We start from the raw sequence: 13181 nt of genomic DNA, 5'->3' as shown, positions 1-13181 counted from the left end.
GGAAGGCTGCTATGAGGTCTTCACGCAGCCTTCTCTTCTCCACGCTGAGCAGCCCCAACTTCCTCAGCCTGTCTTCATATGGGAGGTGCTCCAGTCCCCTGATCATCCTCGTGGCCCTTCTCTGGACTTGTTCCAACAGTTCCATGTCCTTTTTATGCTGAGGACACCAGAACTGCACACAATACTCCAGGTGAGGTCTCACGAGAGCAGAGTAGAGGGCAGGATCTCCTCCTTCAACCTGCTGGTCATGCTCCTTTTGATGCAGCCCAGGATACCGTTGGCTTTCTGGGCTGCAGGCGCACACTGCCGGCTCATGTTCATTTTCTCATCAACCAGCACCCCCAAGTCCTTCTCCGCACGGCTGCTCTGAATCTCTTCTCTGCCCAACCTGTAGCTGTGCCTGGGATTGCTCCGACCCAGGTGGAGGACCTTGCACTTGGCATGGTTAAACTTCATGAGGCTGGCATCAGCCCACCTCACAAGCATGTCAAGGTCCCTCTGGATGGCATTCCTTCCCTCCAGGGTATTAACCGAACCACACAGCTTGGTGTCATTGGCAAACTTGCTGAGGGCGCACTCAATCCCACTGTCCATGTCAGTGACGAAGATGTTGAACAAGACCGGTCCCAACACCGATCCCTGAGGGACGCCACTCGTTACTGGTCTCCAGCCAGACCAGTTTTTGGTTTTGTTTTATTCTCTTCCCTAAACACAACTAAATAAAATACAATGCAAGGCCCTGACAGCCAACAGTACAGTTGCTTCTTCTGTGAATATCATCAGTTAGGTCAGCATATCTGCTGGTTTAAGTTCTTGAACTTGAAGTTCAAGACCTGCTGGACGACTCCACATTATGGTAACCAAAGCAGAGAGGGCAAAAGAACTGAAGGACATAGAAGAAAACAACAAAGCAACGAGGTTGGATTGAAAATCTGGCAACAAATACATTAAAATATAGCTACTAATTTCCTTTTTTTTTTTTTCTTTTTGAAGAGCTTCCATACTCAAATATCTCAGTCAAATTCTATTTGAATTATCACAGGTTTGCGCCTAGGGAAAAAAATTACAGCAAATATACAAAAAAGCGAGGAAGTACCAAAGAACAGCAATTGTTCTTTAAGTTCCAAACAATACAAAGTATAAAACAACATACAGCTTTTCATGCTCTGTAAATAGATCAGAAGTAGCCACAGCACCTGAGAGAAAGGAAACACAGCCCTTGCCTTGGGGAATGTACACTCTGCATCAGATATAAGGATGATGTAAATTAGATTACATAAGAAACAAGGAAAGGAGGTCAAGGAAAAAAAAGGCATAAGATTATTTGTTGAAGTCATATGTGCTCCAAATCCTTTCAATTACACTCTATTTTTATTGCACAACAGAGACACCAAGAAAAAGATGGAGGAACTAGGGGAAGAAACTGGTCCCCCCTCTGAAAGTGTCTCCCAGCACCACCCTGGGTATTTCTTGTCCTAATACTCTTGTCGAAGTCTCTCTGACAGGTCGCCAATGGGTTTGGTATGCCCAGTCTGTCTGCCTAAGTTCTTTGAGTATGACAGTATGGCAGCTATGTTCTTTTGAGAGATGATCTTTGGAAGCTGGAATTAGAGAAGGACACAAAAAGATGCTCTCTGACTAAAAGAGGTTAACAGCTAGCTCTAATGAACCATCCTTCAGGCATTCCAATAGATGTCTTTTTAGTCCTAGAAAAGGCAAAAGGGTCTTTTTTTTCTTTTTTTGGCCGGGGGGGGGAGGGGGGGGAGGAGGGATGTATTACCTAGTGCATTACTTAAGAGAATTGCTACTGTGCTGTACAGACCGTATGTTTCCTTTTCCTTTGTTTCGGGGAATGTCAGCTGGGCCCAAGAGGAGCCTGAGAGGCTGTGAAGTTCCTATGCCTCTGAGCTCTTCCCTTCCTACCAGTTCAAATAAGCAGCTAACAGCTCTCTTCCAGGCTGATGTACATACACCTGAGCTTTCACAAGATGTAAAAAACACCCGAATCAAATGCAGCATATCTCAGAATACAGCTGAGGTAGAAGGTTCATAAGCTGACAGCTCAGGGAAGCAGGGTGCCACTGTGTGATGTGCAGTGCGTGGCTGAGACACAATGAGCTTCCGCACAGGATGGCTGAACCAGGTGCAGAAATGCAGGGACCAGAGCAGAGTAATAAACACTTCTGTAACAGAAATTCTTGTCAAGCCTCAAACTTCCAGACCTGCATTTGTCAAATTTTCCCAATAAAATGTCTTCAAAAGCTTTATAATTGAAGTGGTTTGATTTAAAACAAACAAATTCTCATGAATTAACATGAAACCATCAATCACTTGGCTGCAAATTATATGACAGGGAAGAATCTCCACATTGACAGATCTGAAACATGACTCCATCAAATAAACAAAAACAAAAAGGAAAAAAAAAAAAAACACCAAAAAACCCCAATCACAAACCTCCCCCAAAACGCAAGCAAAACCAGTCAACCAACCAAAGCCAATATTGTTCAGCAGCTACATTTATTTCACGATCTCAAAAAAAAAAAACCAAAAAAAAACAAACCACAAAAACTTCCACCTAGCCTAAAATTACTAACCTACCTAGGCTAAGGTTCTGCTTCAAAGATTTCTGAGAAAATCTGAAGAGCCCAATAATCCAACTACTTAAGTCAAATTCCAAGGTATTTAAGGGGCTATTTTAATATCCCAGTACAGGGCAGAGCTTTCAGTAGCAACCTGTCTTCATACGCAGCATCGGAAAACACCTATTTACAAATACCATTCATTTTTTGACTTTTCATCCCTTCAAAGCAACTTTTCCCCTCAGGCAGGACTCTTTGGACACTCATTTAGAACTAAATCCCTGCTGCCTACACATTTAAATCACAGGCAAATAGAGACTAGAATAAATTAAATAAAAGCAAGACTCTGAAATCTGGGGTTTACAACTAGCTTACACAGACCTCAGACTTCTCTGTCATGAAACCTGATTCAACTCAGAACTGACCTCACTAACAAAAACCAGCAAAGAACAAAATCAGCCTGCAGCCAGAACAGTGAGGTGCACTCTAAAAGTGCCTTGCATTCAAACAGGCATTGCATGACGAAGCTGTAAAGATGCAGGTTCATATTCCTCTGCAATCACCCTCTCCAGAGCTATGTCAGCAAGGATTGCCTCCTCCTACCTAAACCCTGCCCTGCCTGCTTCGCTGGGTCAGGCTGCAAGATGAAGCTGGGCAGCAGCCTGGTACAGCTGAAGATCGATTCCCGCAGTTCACAATTCAAGGCTTAGACTTCCACTGGTACATTGATTTCCCAAGGGGCAGCCTGCACTCAGAGATGATTAATTATACTCCAAGTTGAGTGCTGAGGTTCAGGAATTTAGCAAAAGTAGATTTCCACTTAAGCTGATCTCTTCAGACCTCAGATGCAAGTCTGCTACCACTAAGTACTTGTCTAAAAGCATAGCGTCATCAGCAGTTCAGGGCGAGACGCTTCCAGCCCTCCTGTGCTCAAAGCTCATCTCTATCTTTTCCACATGTCACACTGCACCCTTGGCAAAACCCCTGTATATTCTGAGTTTCATTTTATCATTTACAAAATAAGTGTTACTAAGAACAAAGGCTTGAAGCCCTTCACACTGAGGAAGTGCACATGTTTTTAGAATAGTGTGGACTATTACTTCCCTATAGGACAGTTAAAATGTTGCTAGGAGTGGTCAGGATTGCTGTGGGGCTTAATGCACACTGTAGATTTTCCTGGAACAGGCTATTTTGTTTTCCCCAGTGAGAAGCAAGCTACACACTCACCCGTTCCTCCCGTCCCTCAGCGAGGATGACCACAATCCTGCCTTGCCGCCTGCGCCCCGTTCGGCCCATCCTCTGCACAAGGCGGACTGGGCTTTTCTGAGCGTCAAAGCAGATGATGAGATCAACTTCTCCAATGTCTAAGCCTTCTTCCCCAACACAGGTAGAGACCAGAGTGTTATACCCACCTTCACGAAAGCGTTTCACCACCTGAACAAACAATTAAAATTAGATTTAGCAGGAGAGACAGAAAGCCCTTTATACACACTTTGCAATCACAGAATCAATATTTCTAGCTTGAGACAGAAGTTTAAAAAATTAACTTATATTTTAAAACTGCAAAGCTTGGTGTTTCTGGATTTGTCGCATGCTGATGTTAACATCAACGTATCAGTTCTTCAGTTCTAAAATAAAGGAAAAAAAGCACACCTTATTCCAATTCCAACCATGGCATCCTTCTAAAATTGATCTTCCCAACTTTGCAGTTAAATATTTGGGTTGATTGTTTTTTCTTTGGTTATAGGGGTTTTTGTTTTGTTACTTTTTATTTTTCTAGATCAAAATTTATGGATGTATCTTATTTTTTCTACCTAAAAAAAAAAAAAAAATCCCTAAGTATGAGTATTTCTCTAGCTTCTCAAATACATGAAAGTTAGCAGTTACTAATACAATGTAATACAGAAAGTATTTCTATTTCTACATTCTGTTCAGTGAGTAGAATTTTGGAAACTCTGAAGGCAATTAAACTACACAGAAAGTGACTAATGATACTTTAAAGTTCAGTCACAGCCATACTATCTCTATTGATACTAATGCAGTAATTTACACATTTAATATGCGTATCTTTATCACTATTTCCTAATACAAGTCTCATCTTTTCTTTACCTCAAGTTGTTCCTTCTGTGTGAAGCCTTTCGTGCTCTTGCCTGTGGAGTGGCCAACAAACGTCATCACTCGAACCACCGGACAGAGCCGGGAAAGCATTTCTGCAATTTCTTGCACACTGTCCCGAAATGATGAGAAGATCATCACTCTGGTACCCACAGCATCCACAGATGGGCTTCCAGTCGTCACTTGGTCTAGTTCATTTAAAAAAGCCAAAAAAGCATTTTTATACACAATTTTAAAATAATCATAGAATCATAGAATAGTTAGGCTTGGAAAGGACCTTAAGATCATGAAGTTCCAAACCCTCTGCCATGGGCAGGGACACCTCACACAACACCATGCCACCCAAGGATTCGTCCAACCTGGCCCTGAACACTGCCAGGGATGGAGCATTCACAAGCTCCCTGGGCAACCTATTCCAGTGCCTCACTACCCTAACAGGAAAGAACTTCCTCCTTATATCCAATCTAAACTTCCCCTGTTTAAGTTTTAACCCATTACCCCTTGTCCTGCCACTACAGTCCCTAAAGAAGAGTCCTTCCCCAGCATTCCTATAGGCCCCCTTCAGATACTGGAAGGCTGCTATGAGGTCTCCATGCAGCCTTCTCTTCTCCAGGCTCAACAGCCCCAACTTCCTCAGCCTATCTTCATACAGGAGGTGCTCCAGTCCCCTGATCATCCTCGTGGCCCTTCTCTGGACTTGTTCCAACAGTTCCATGTCCTTTTTATGTTGAGGACACCAGAACTGCACGCAATACTCCAAATGAGGTCTCCCGAGAGCAGAGTAGAGGGGCAGGATCACCTCCTTTGACCTGCTGGTCACGCTCCTTTTGATGCAGCCCAGGATGTGGTTGGCTTTCTGGGCTGCAAGCACACACTGCCTGCTCATGTTCATTTTCTCATCGACCAACACCCCCAAGTCCTTCTCCGCACGGCTGCTCTGAATCTCTTCTCTGCCCTACCTGTAGCTGTGCCTGGGATTGCTCCGACCCAGGTGGAGGACCTTGCACTTGGCATGGTTAAACTTCATGAGGTTGGCATCAGCCCACCTCACAAGCATGTCAAGGTCCCTCTGGATGGCATTCCTTCCCTCCAGCGTATCAACCGAACCACACAGCTTGGTGTCATCAGCAAACTTGCTGAGGGCGCACTCAATCCCACTGTCCATGTCAGCAACAAAGATGTTGAACAAAACCGGTCCCAACACCGATCCCTGAGGGACAGCACTCGTTACTGGTCTCCAGCCAAACATTGAGCCATTGACCACAACTCTTTGTGTATGGCCATCCAGCCAGTTTATCCACTGAGAGGTCCATCCATCAAATTGATGTCTCTCCAATTTAGAGACAAGCACGCCATCCAGGAGAACCTGCTCCAAGATTTTGCCAGGCACAGAGGTGAGACTGACTGGTCTGTAATTCCCTGGGTCATCCATTTTCCCCTTCCAGTTGTCGGGAACTTACCTGACTGCCATGATTTCTCAAATATGATGGCCAGGGGCTTAGCAACTTCATTTACCAGCTCCTTCAGGACCCACGGATGGATTTCATCAGGTCCCATGGACTTGTGTACATTCAGGTTTTCAAGATGCTCTTGAACCAGATCCTCTCCTACAGCGGGCCCAAGGTCATCATTCTCACAGTCCCTGCATCTGCCTTCCAAGACTTGGGTTTTGTGGTCAGAGCCTTTGCCAGTGAAGACCGAGGCAAAGAAGTCATTCAGAACCTCAGCCTTCTCCAAATCCTGTGTAGCCAGTTCTCCCGAGAGCTTCCTGAGGGGGCCCACGCTGCCCCTAGTCTGTCTTTTATTTGCAATGTACCTATAGAATCCCTTCCTGTTAGTTTAATTCTACCTGGGCCTTAGCTTTCCTAACCTGGTCCCTAGCCTCCTGGACAACATCCCTGTACTCTTCCCAGGCCGCCTGTCCTTGCTTCCACCTTTTATAAGCCTCTTTTTTCCTTTGACTTTTTCTCATCAGCTCTTTATCCATCCAAGGAGGTCTCCTGGCCCTCCTGCTGCACTTCCTTCTACTTGGGAATCATAGAAACACAGAATCATAGAACAGTTAGGGTTGGAAAGGACCTTCAGATCATCAGCTCCACCCTCGCTGCCATGGGCAGGGACAGCTTCCACCAGACCGGGTTGTTCAAAGACACGTCCAACCTGGCCTTGAACACTGCCAGGGATGGACCAGCCACAGCTTCTCCGGACAACCTGTCCCAGTCCCTCACCATCCTCACAGGAAAGAATTTTGTCCTTATATATAACCTAAATCGCCCCTGTTTTAGTTTGAACTCTTTAACCCTTGTTCTATCACTACAGTCCCTGATGAATTGTTCCTAGAGTCCCTCTCCAGTATCCTTGTAGCCCCCCTTCAGATACTGGAAGGCTGCTATGACGTCTCCATGCAGCCTTCTCTTCTCCAGGCTGAACAGCTCCAACTGTCTCAACCTGTCTTCATACAGGAGGTGCTCGAGCCCCCTGATCATCCTCATGATCCTCCTCTGGACTTGTTCCAACAGTTCCACATCCTTTTTATGTTGAAGACACCAGAACTGCACACAATACTCCAGGTGAGGTCTCACAAGAGCAGAGCAGAGGGCCAGGATCACCTCCTTCGACCTGCTGGTCATGCTGCTGCTGATGTGGCCAAGGACTTGGTTGGCTTTCTGGGCTTTGAGCACACACTGCTGGCTAATGTTGAGCTTCCCATTAACCAACGCCCTCAAGTCCTTCTTTGCAGGGCTGCTCTGAATCACTTCTCCACCCAACCTGCAGCTTTGCCTGGGTTGGGCACAAAAGTACAGGTTTTGCTCAAATGGTATCATCAGAGATGCTGTGACAGAGTGACTAAGAAGGCAAATAGAGAAGTTCACAGTGCCTCACTATTTCTGTCTGGTGCCCAGTGCATTTGGGTTGAAGATGCATAAGCTTAGTTACTAGAATGCCTGCAACTCTGATCAGACTGTGAATTGTAAAGTGCTTTCTGGCCTTGCTTTAGACACAAAGATATCAGGACTGTTTGTTTGTATTTGCTTTAAATTTAACTGCATACATCTAGAAAACCATGGTCAGAACATTGCCTTGTATTCCCTATGGCCTTGCCTTGCATATTAGTTATGAGGATGAAAGAGGTTACAGGGATCAGAAAGAAGGAGAAGAAAAACCTGACATACCTAGCTCAAGGTATGACGCAATATGCTACCTTAGCTCCCCCATTATGCTATAAAAGTTGATGTATTTCTTCCTGCAGTTACTGTAATTTTGTATTTGGAACAGTAAAGATTTATAGTTCATGCCTACTCACATCTGAGGTTCATGCACACAGACACAAAAAACAAAACTGAAATATTTGTTACTTATTACCTGTTAATAATACTGAGACATGTCTGACCAACATTGCAAGGAAAAAGCATACCTGATGGGATTCAATGACAGCAAAATCCATGCTACCAAAAGAAGATGGAAGAGTATTAAATATGAAACTCAGTTAAAGTAACTCCAGCACAGAACACAGAATTTGAGGCAACAGCTTAGAAACATGTTAGGGAGGCAGAACGGAGACAGGGCAGACAGAAAGAAATATGAATGGGAAGAAAGGATGGGGAAGAAGAAAGGAATTGGAATAAATACATTTGGACATATTCTAAGGTAACAAAAGCAGAAATGAGGAAACTTGAAGCTGCCTACTAGCACGTAGAAGTCATTTAAAGTGTATTCTAACAATCAAGCATCTGAGATAGGGGGAAAAAAAACCGAAATAAAACCAAAACAAACACACACCCAAACCCTCACAAAACAAACAGACACCAAAACCAAACCAACAAATAAAAAAAACCAACCCCAAAACAAAACAGAAGGGTGGGTCAGAAATTATCAGAACTTCACAGAGTACAACAATCCAAACAGACAAGGGAAAAAGTGAAGAAGTTGCAAAACAAATTTATAGGTACTGCTGCCATCGTTCCACAAGCAATAGCTGGATCAAGAAGCTGAAAAGATGTTTCAGCAACAGCTGAAGCTTTCTAAAACTACAGACATCTGAATGATTTGAATTCTTTGCTTCACAATTTCATACTAAGGTATGACATATTTTTGTTCTCCCTTTCAGTCAAGATGAACACAAATGAAAAACAGACAAATGTAATCAAAGGTTTTAAACTTCAAAAGAGTGCCTCAGTTTGTTATGCTTGGCAACAAGGCTGGATATCAGAACTTTTATCCTTAAGATCTATAAACATGTTGCATCATAACTTTTCAGGAGGCGGTGGCAGCACTGAGCAAAGTTTCCAGAAAAAATTAAATGACTATGGAAATCATGAGACATAGTAGCATTAGGAATGAGTTTACTACCACTGTTTTACTAAGCTGTTAGAACAGTTTGCATGAAATGAATAGGGATAACTTACAGAATGTTTTTCTTAAAGAAATGTCATGGTATAGTTCTTCTCAAGAGAACTTCTCCACACAGAAGATACACAAACATACAAAACAAAGAAGCACTTGAAAAAATTAGAAAATAAATCAGTAGGAAATTGCTAGTTTTCATCCACAGGTTCAACTGTTCAGATACTTTTTCCCGAGTTGTTGTACTTACCAGAACATCCCTTTTTCCAGGATTTGAAATGTTCTATTACAATTTCCTCCAATTTTTTCAGTTTTGGATGGCTATAGATAAATTCTTCTTTATTTGCAAACACTGAAAAGGAAATAAAGCCATTAAAGATGTAACTAAACCTGCAACAAGTATGAAGGCTTAGTGAACTTCATTTCTGAGTCAGACGTAGAAATTCCTGCCACTACTTCTTATTGCATTCCCTAAGCATATTAGTAAACTACTCATGAAGCACATTTGTTAAACCAATTTTCTGAGAAAGTGTGGCTATTCTTATTATAGCCGCACTGCAAAAGATGCGTTGTCAAACAGTACTATTTTAACCTTTCATCTTAAATCAAATTTAAAACTTCAAACATAGTAAACTAAAACCACCAAAAGAAGATGGATACATGGATGGACACTTGGATACAAGTCTGGGGAAAACAACCTAGAATATAGAATACTAGCTGAAAATATCCCAGCAAATGCATTCCTGCATCTACAAACTATGTAGAGGTATCTACTGTTTCATTTAAACAGAATGTAAATAGTCTCCCTCTGAAAGGGAAATACTGACCTGTTTTATTCTTGTAAATATTTCCATTCGCTGAAGATTTGTCTGAAAACATGTCTCTGAGCTGCTGATAAAGCTTCATGAAGTCCTCATTACGACCAAGTTCATTCTTTGTGCGGGTTAACCCTTTGTAAAAAGTTGAAATAATTTAGTATTTAATCTCCAGAGTGAATATATTTTTTCTATTCAAAAGAGAAGCTTTCTCAAAAGCAGCAAGCTCCTTTCACGTTAGCTTTAGAAAATAACATTTTTTGGCACCAATTTTTTTTTTTTTTCCAGGGAAGACACCAGTACAGAATTTAAACATGAAATTAACATGAAAACATTAACTTAAGCATGAAAAATGTAGGTATAGACAGAAGCCTAATCCTACTACTGGGACCAGGTAAACTAAAAAGTGTTACATCAACCATTTAGCACTAGAAAAATCATACAATCCACAGTGAGGCCAGTGATGCACTGGCACAGGTTGCCCAGAGAAGTTGTGGCTGCCCCATCCCTGGCAGTGTTCAAGGCCAAGCTGGACGGAGCTTGCAGCAAACTGGTCTAATGGTAAGTGAGCTTGCCCATCGCAGGTGGGTTGCAACTGGATCGTCTTTGAACTCCCTTCCAACCTAAATCATCTTTTGAGACTATGAAATGCTGCCAGATACCCAAGAGCTTAGTTTACCCAAAGCTTAAATTCAGAAGTTTCTTGAATTATTTTATGTCAATGTTAAAAAGAATTTCATCCTGCTTAGACCAGAAACCAAACTTAGTAGGACACCAGTATAGAAGACCCACTTATTAGAACTATTTTCCAACAGTCACCTTTCAGTTGCAGAGAGCGATTTTAAGGAATCTCAGAAACTAGGAAATTTGTTGTAGGCAAATTAGCTTTTTTAAGTTACCACACAGTTACACAGTGAAGTATAAATCAAAATGAAGCAAGAAATCAGACAGCCACAGCATGGGCTAATCTAAATAGCTGGAACCTTCCCCTTCCACACTCAGTGTTTAAAAGAAACTTGCAGTTGGACTGACATTGCCATGTTGAAATTCATCCCCTTGAAAAAGGTATCAGTACCAAACCAGGTCTTCCAGGGAGCAATGACAACCCAACAGGTCTAAAAAAGACGGTGGAGAGTTGCAAAAGACTCACAATAGTCAGTGATAGAATTACGAAAATAAACTGAGGCCAGAACAGAAAGTACCTTTGCATCATTGTATGAATTCATGCTGTACCCACATCTGAAATAGTACACACAGTTTTCGTTTGAGAAAATAAGAAGAGGTACAGAAAAAGATCACAACAACTTTATTTTTTGCTTAGTGAACATGGAAGATGTTGCACATCTGGGACAGAAATATCTGGTGTGATGTGACTAAATCTGTAGTCTTCCAGCAAAGATGCTTAAAACTCATGCATACATGAGTTTTGCTGCAGGGGGATGAATTGCTTTACAAGACCAAACAATTTCTCAGTTTAATTGTTTAATGGTTATTCTCTATCTCGCCAGAGATATTACTGGTACTTCCTCCAAGTCCAGTTTGTGCCTTTTTTTTTTTTTCCAGAAATGCTGCCATAAAAATACATTTACTATCTCAAATGTACTCTGACATTGTGCTAACACATTTCCTATGGGGATGAATGGGAACAAAACATCAATCACATTGGCAACCCACCTGTTGTATAAGCTGTTTTGTGCAAACCTAGCCATGCAGATGAGGTAAATTAAATGAGAAGGACTGGAAACAAAAGAAAGGATATTTCAAAAGACAACTCACCTTTTGATCCATCCATAATTCCACAAAGGTAGATAAATAAAGACCGTACTCCCATTTGTAGTAGCAGCTCATAACCATGATATAAACTGATACAAAGTGCAAAGTCTCCTTCAATTATGCCTTGATGTACTCCCTGTGAAAAAAAAAGACTCATCATTAAATCAGGAAGTCAATAAGCAGCAACAATCATACCACAATTCTCCTGAAAAAAATGACTGACATCTGAAAAATAGAGCCAAAGCACAAACTAATGCAGAGAGAACAGTCATAGCATCATAGAATGGTTTGGTGGAAGGGACCTTAAATATCACCTAGCTCCAGTCCCCTGCCACAGGCTGGGACACCTTCCACTAGACCAGGTTGCCCAAAGCCCTGTCCAACCTGGCCTTGAACACTGCCAGGGATGGGGCAGCCACAATTTCTCTGGACAACCAGTGCCAGGGCCTCACCACCCTCATGGAAAGAGTTTTTCCCTAATGTCTAACCTAAATCTACACTCTGTCAGCTTAAAGACATTCCAAAACCTTCAGAAAAAACATTACACAATTCTTTATAATCAATGAATACAATCTTTTCCCACCTCCAAAATGATCTCCACAATACCTGTATTATCTTCCAAGACTAGCTCATTACTTTCCAGTGTAACAACACTGAAAATCTGACAGCTGAAGCACCCATCAGTATTTGGCAAAACCAGAAATTTCTGGCACAACTACCAAGGCTACAGAATTTCAGTCAGAAAAGCTGGCTTGTCTACTTCAAAGTGTATTTCCCAATGTTCTTTTTAAAGCACTCTTTTTTCTTTTTTACTTTTATTTATTTTTTAAGTAATACTCTTTAAATTTGAAAAATCTGAACACTCTTGAACAAACAATTTACAGAAAAATGGGAGCAGCAATGTAGTTTTGTACGGAAAAGTTTAAACTTGGCAGTCAGTAACTACTTAAGAAAGTAATTACTTAAGTTCTCAAAACAATTTCAGTTTGGAAATGGAGTTCTTTACCTTTTCCTTAACTCCACTGAATTAGCATGAAGAAATGTGGAAAAAGTAGGCATATTTTGTTGTATATTTTATTTGAGAGCTAAAACCAGAATGTTACAAAGGAAATCTAACTTAAAACATTCAATGAAAATTTGCACACTATTTATTCATTACTTTAGTAACATGAAATAAAGAGATTTACCGCACTTTGTGAAGAAGGGTTTTTTCTGTATTGATCTCTTGCTAGAATTATCTGGTACTTTGTAAGGCTGGGAATATTCCGCCTTGCTAAAACTCCTATTCTAATCAGGCGTCCAGCAAATGTTTCTAGTACCTGCAAACAAAACACAGAAGAACACAAAAGATACGAAGGAATGCATATTTAGCCCATTGAAGGAGTTTTACTTTTAAAGATCTTACACAACAGAACACAAGCAGCAGCTCATTTATTTTATTTAAAACACAGAGGTTTTCAAAACAAACTGCACTGGTTTCTGAAAAATGTGTTACTGTACCAGATGACACCCGGTGTCCCTGTACCTCACTGTAACATTCTCCAGTATCAGGAGG

General features: G+C 41.6%; 1 protein-coding gene across 3 annotated transcripts in view; it reads right to left on the bottom strand.

The window, feature by feature from the left end:
* Window positions 1-13181, bottom strand: part of FANCM (FA complementation group M) — a 74585-nt gene that overhangs the window by 36090 nt on the left and 25314 nt on the right. For all 3 annotated transcript variants that reach the window (XM_061462440.1, XM_061462439.1, XM_061462441.1), the window contains exons 5-10: window positions 12814-12945; window positions 11630-11762; window positions 9866-9988; window positions 9289-9390; window positions 4689-4882; window positions 3807-4013 (exon numbers count right to left, since the gene is read on the bottom strand). In XM_061462440.1, the coding sequence (XP_061318424.1) occupies window positions 3807-4013; window positions 4689-4882; window positions 9289-9390; window positions 9866-9988; window positions 11630-11762; window positions 12814-12945 (891 nt within the window). The remainder of the gene's footprint in view (window positions 1-3806; window positions 4014-4688; window positions 4883-9288; window positions 9391-9865; window positions 9989-11629; window positions 11763-12813; window positions 12946-13181) is intronic.

Source organism: Pezoporus flaviventris, unplaced genomic scaffold, assembly GCF_033815535.1.
Source record: "Pezoporus flaviventris isolate CSIRO_AGI_PZ_B2104156 unplaced genomic scaffold, CSIRO_AGI_Pfla_v1 ptg000035l, whole genome shotgun sequence".
In the NCBI taxonomy this organism is placed as follows: domain Eukaryota; kingdom Metazoa; phylum Chordata; class Aves; order Psittaciformes; family Psittacidae; genus Pezoporus; species Pezoporus flaviventris.
The sequence above is the reverse complement of the archived record's forward strand: the minus strand, read 5'-3'. Positions and strand labels throughout refer to the sequence as shown.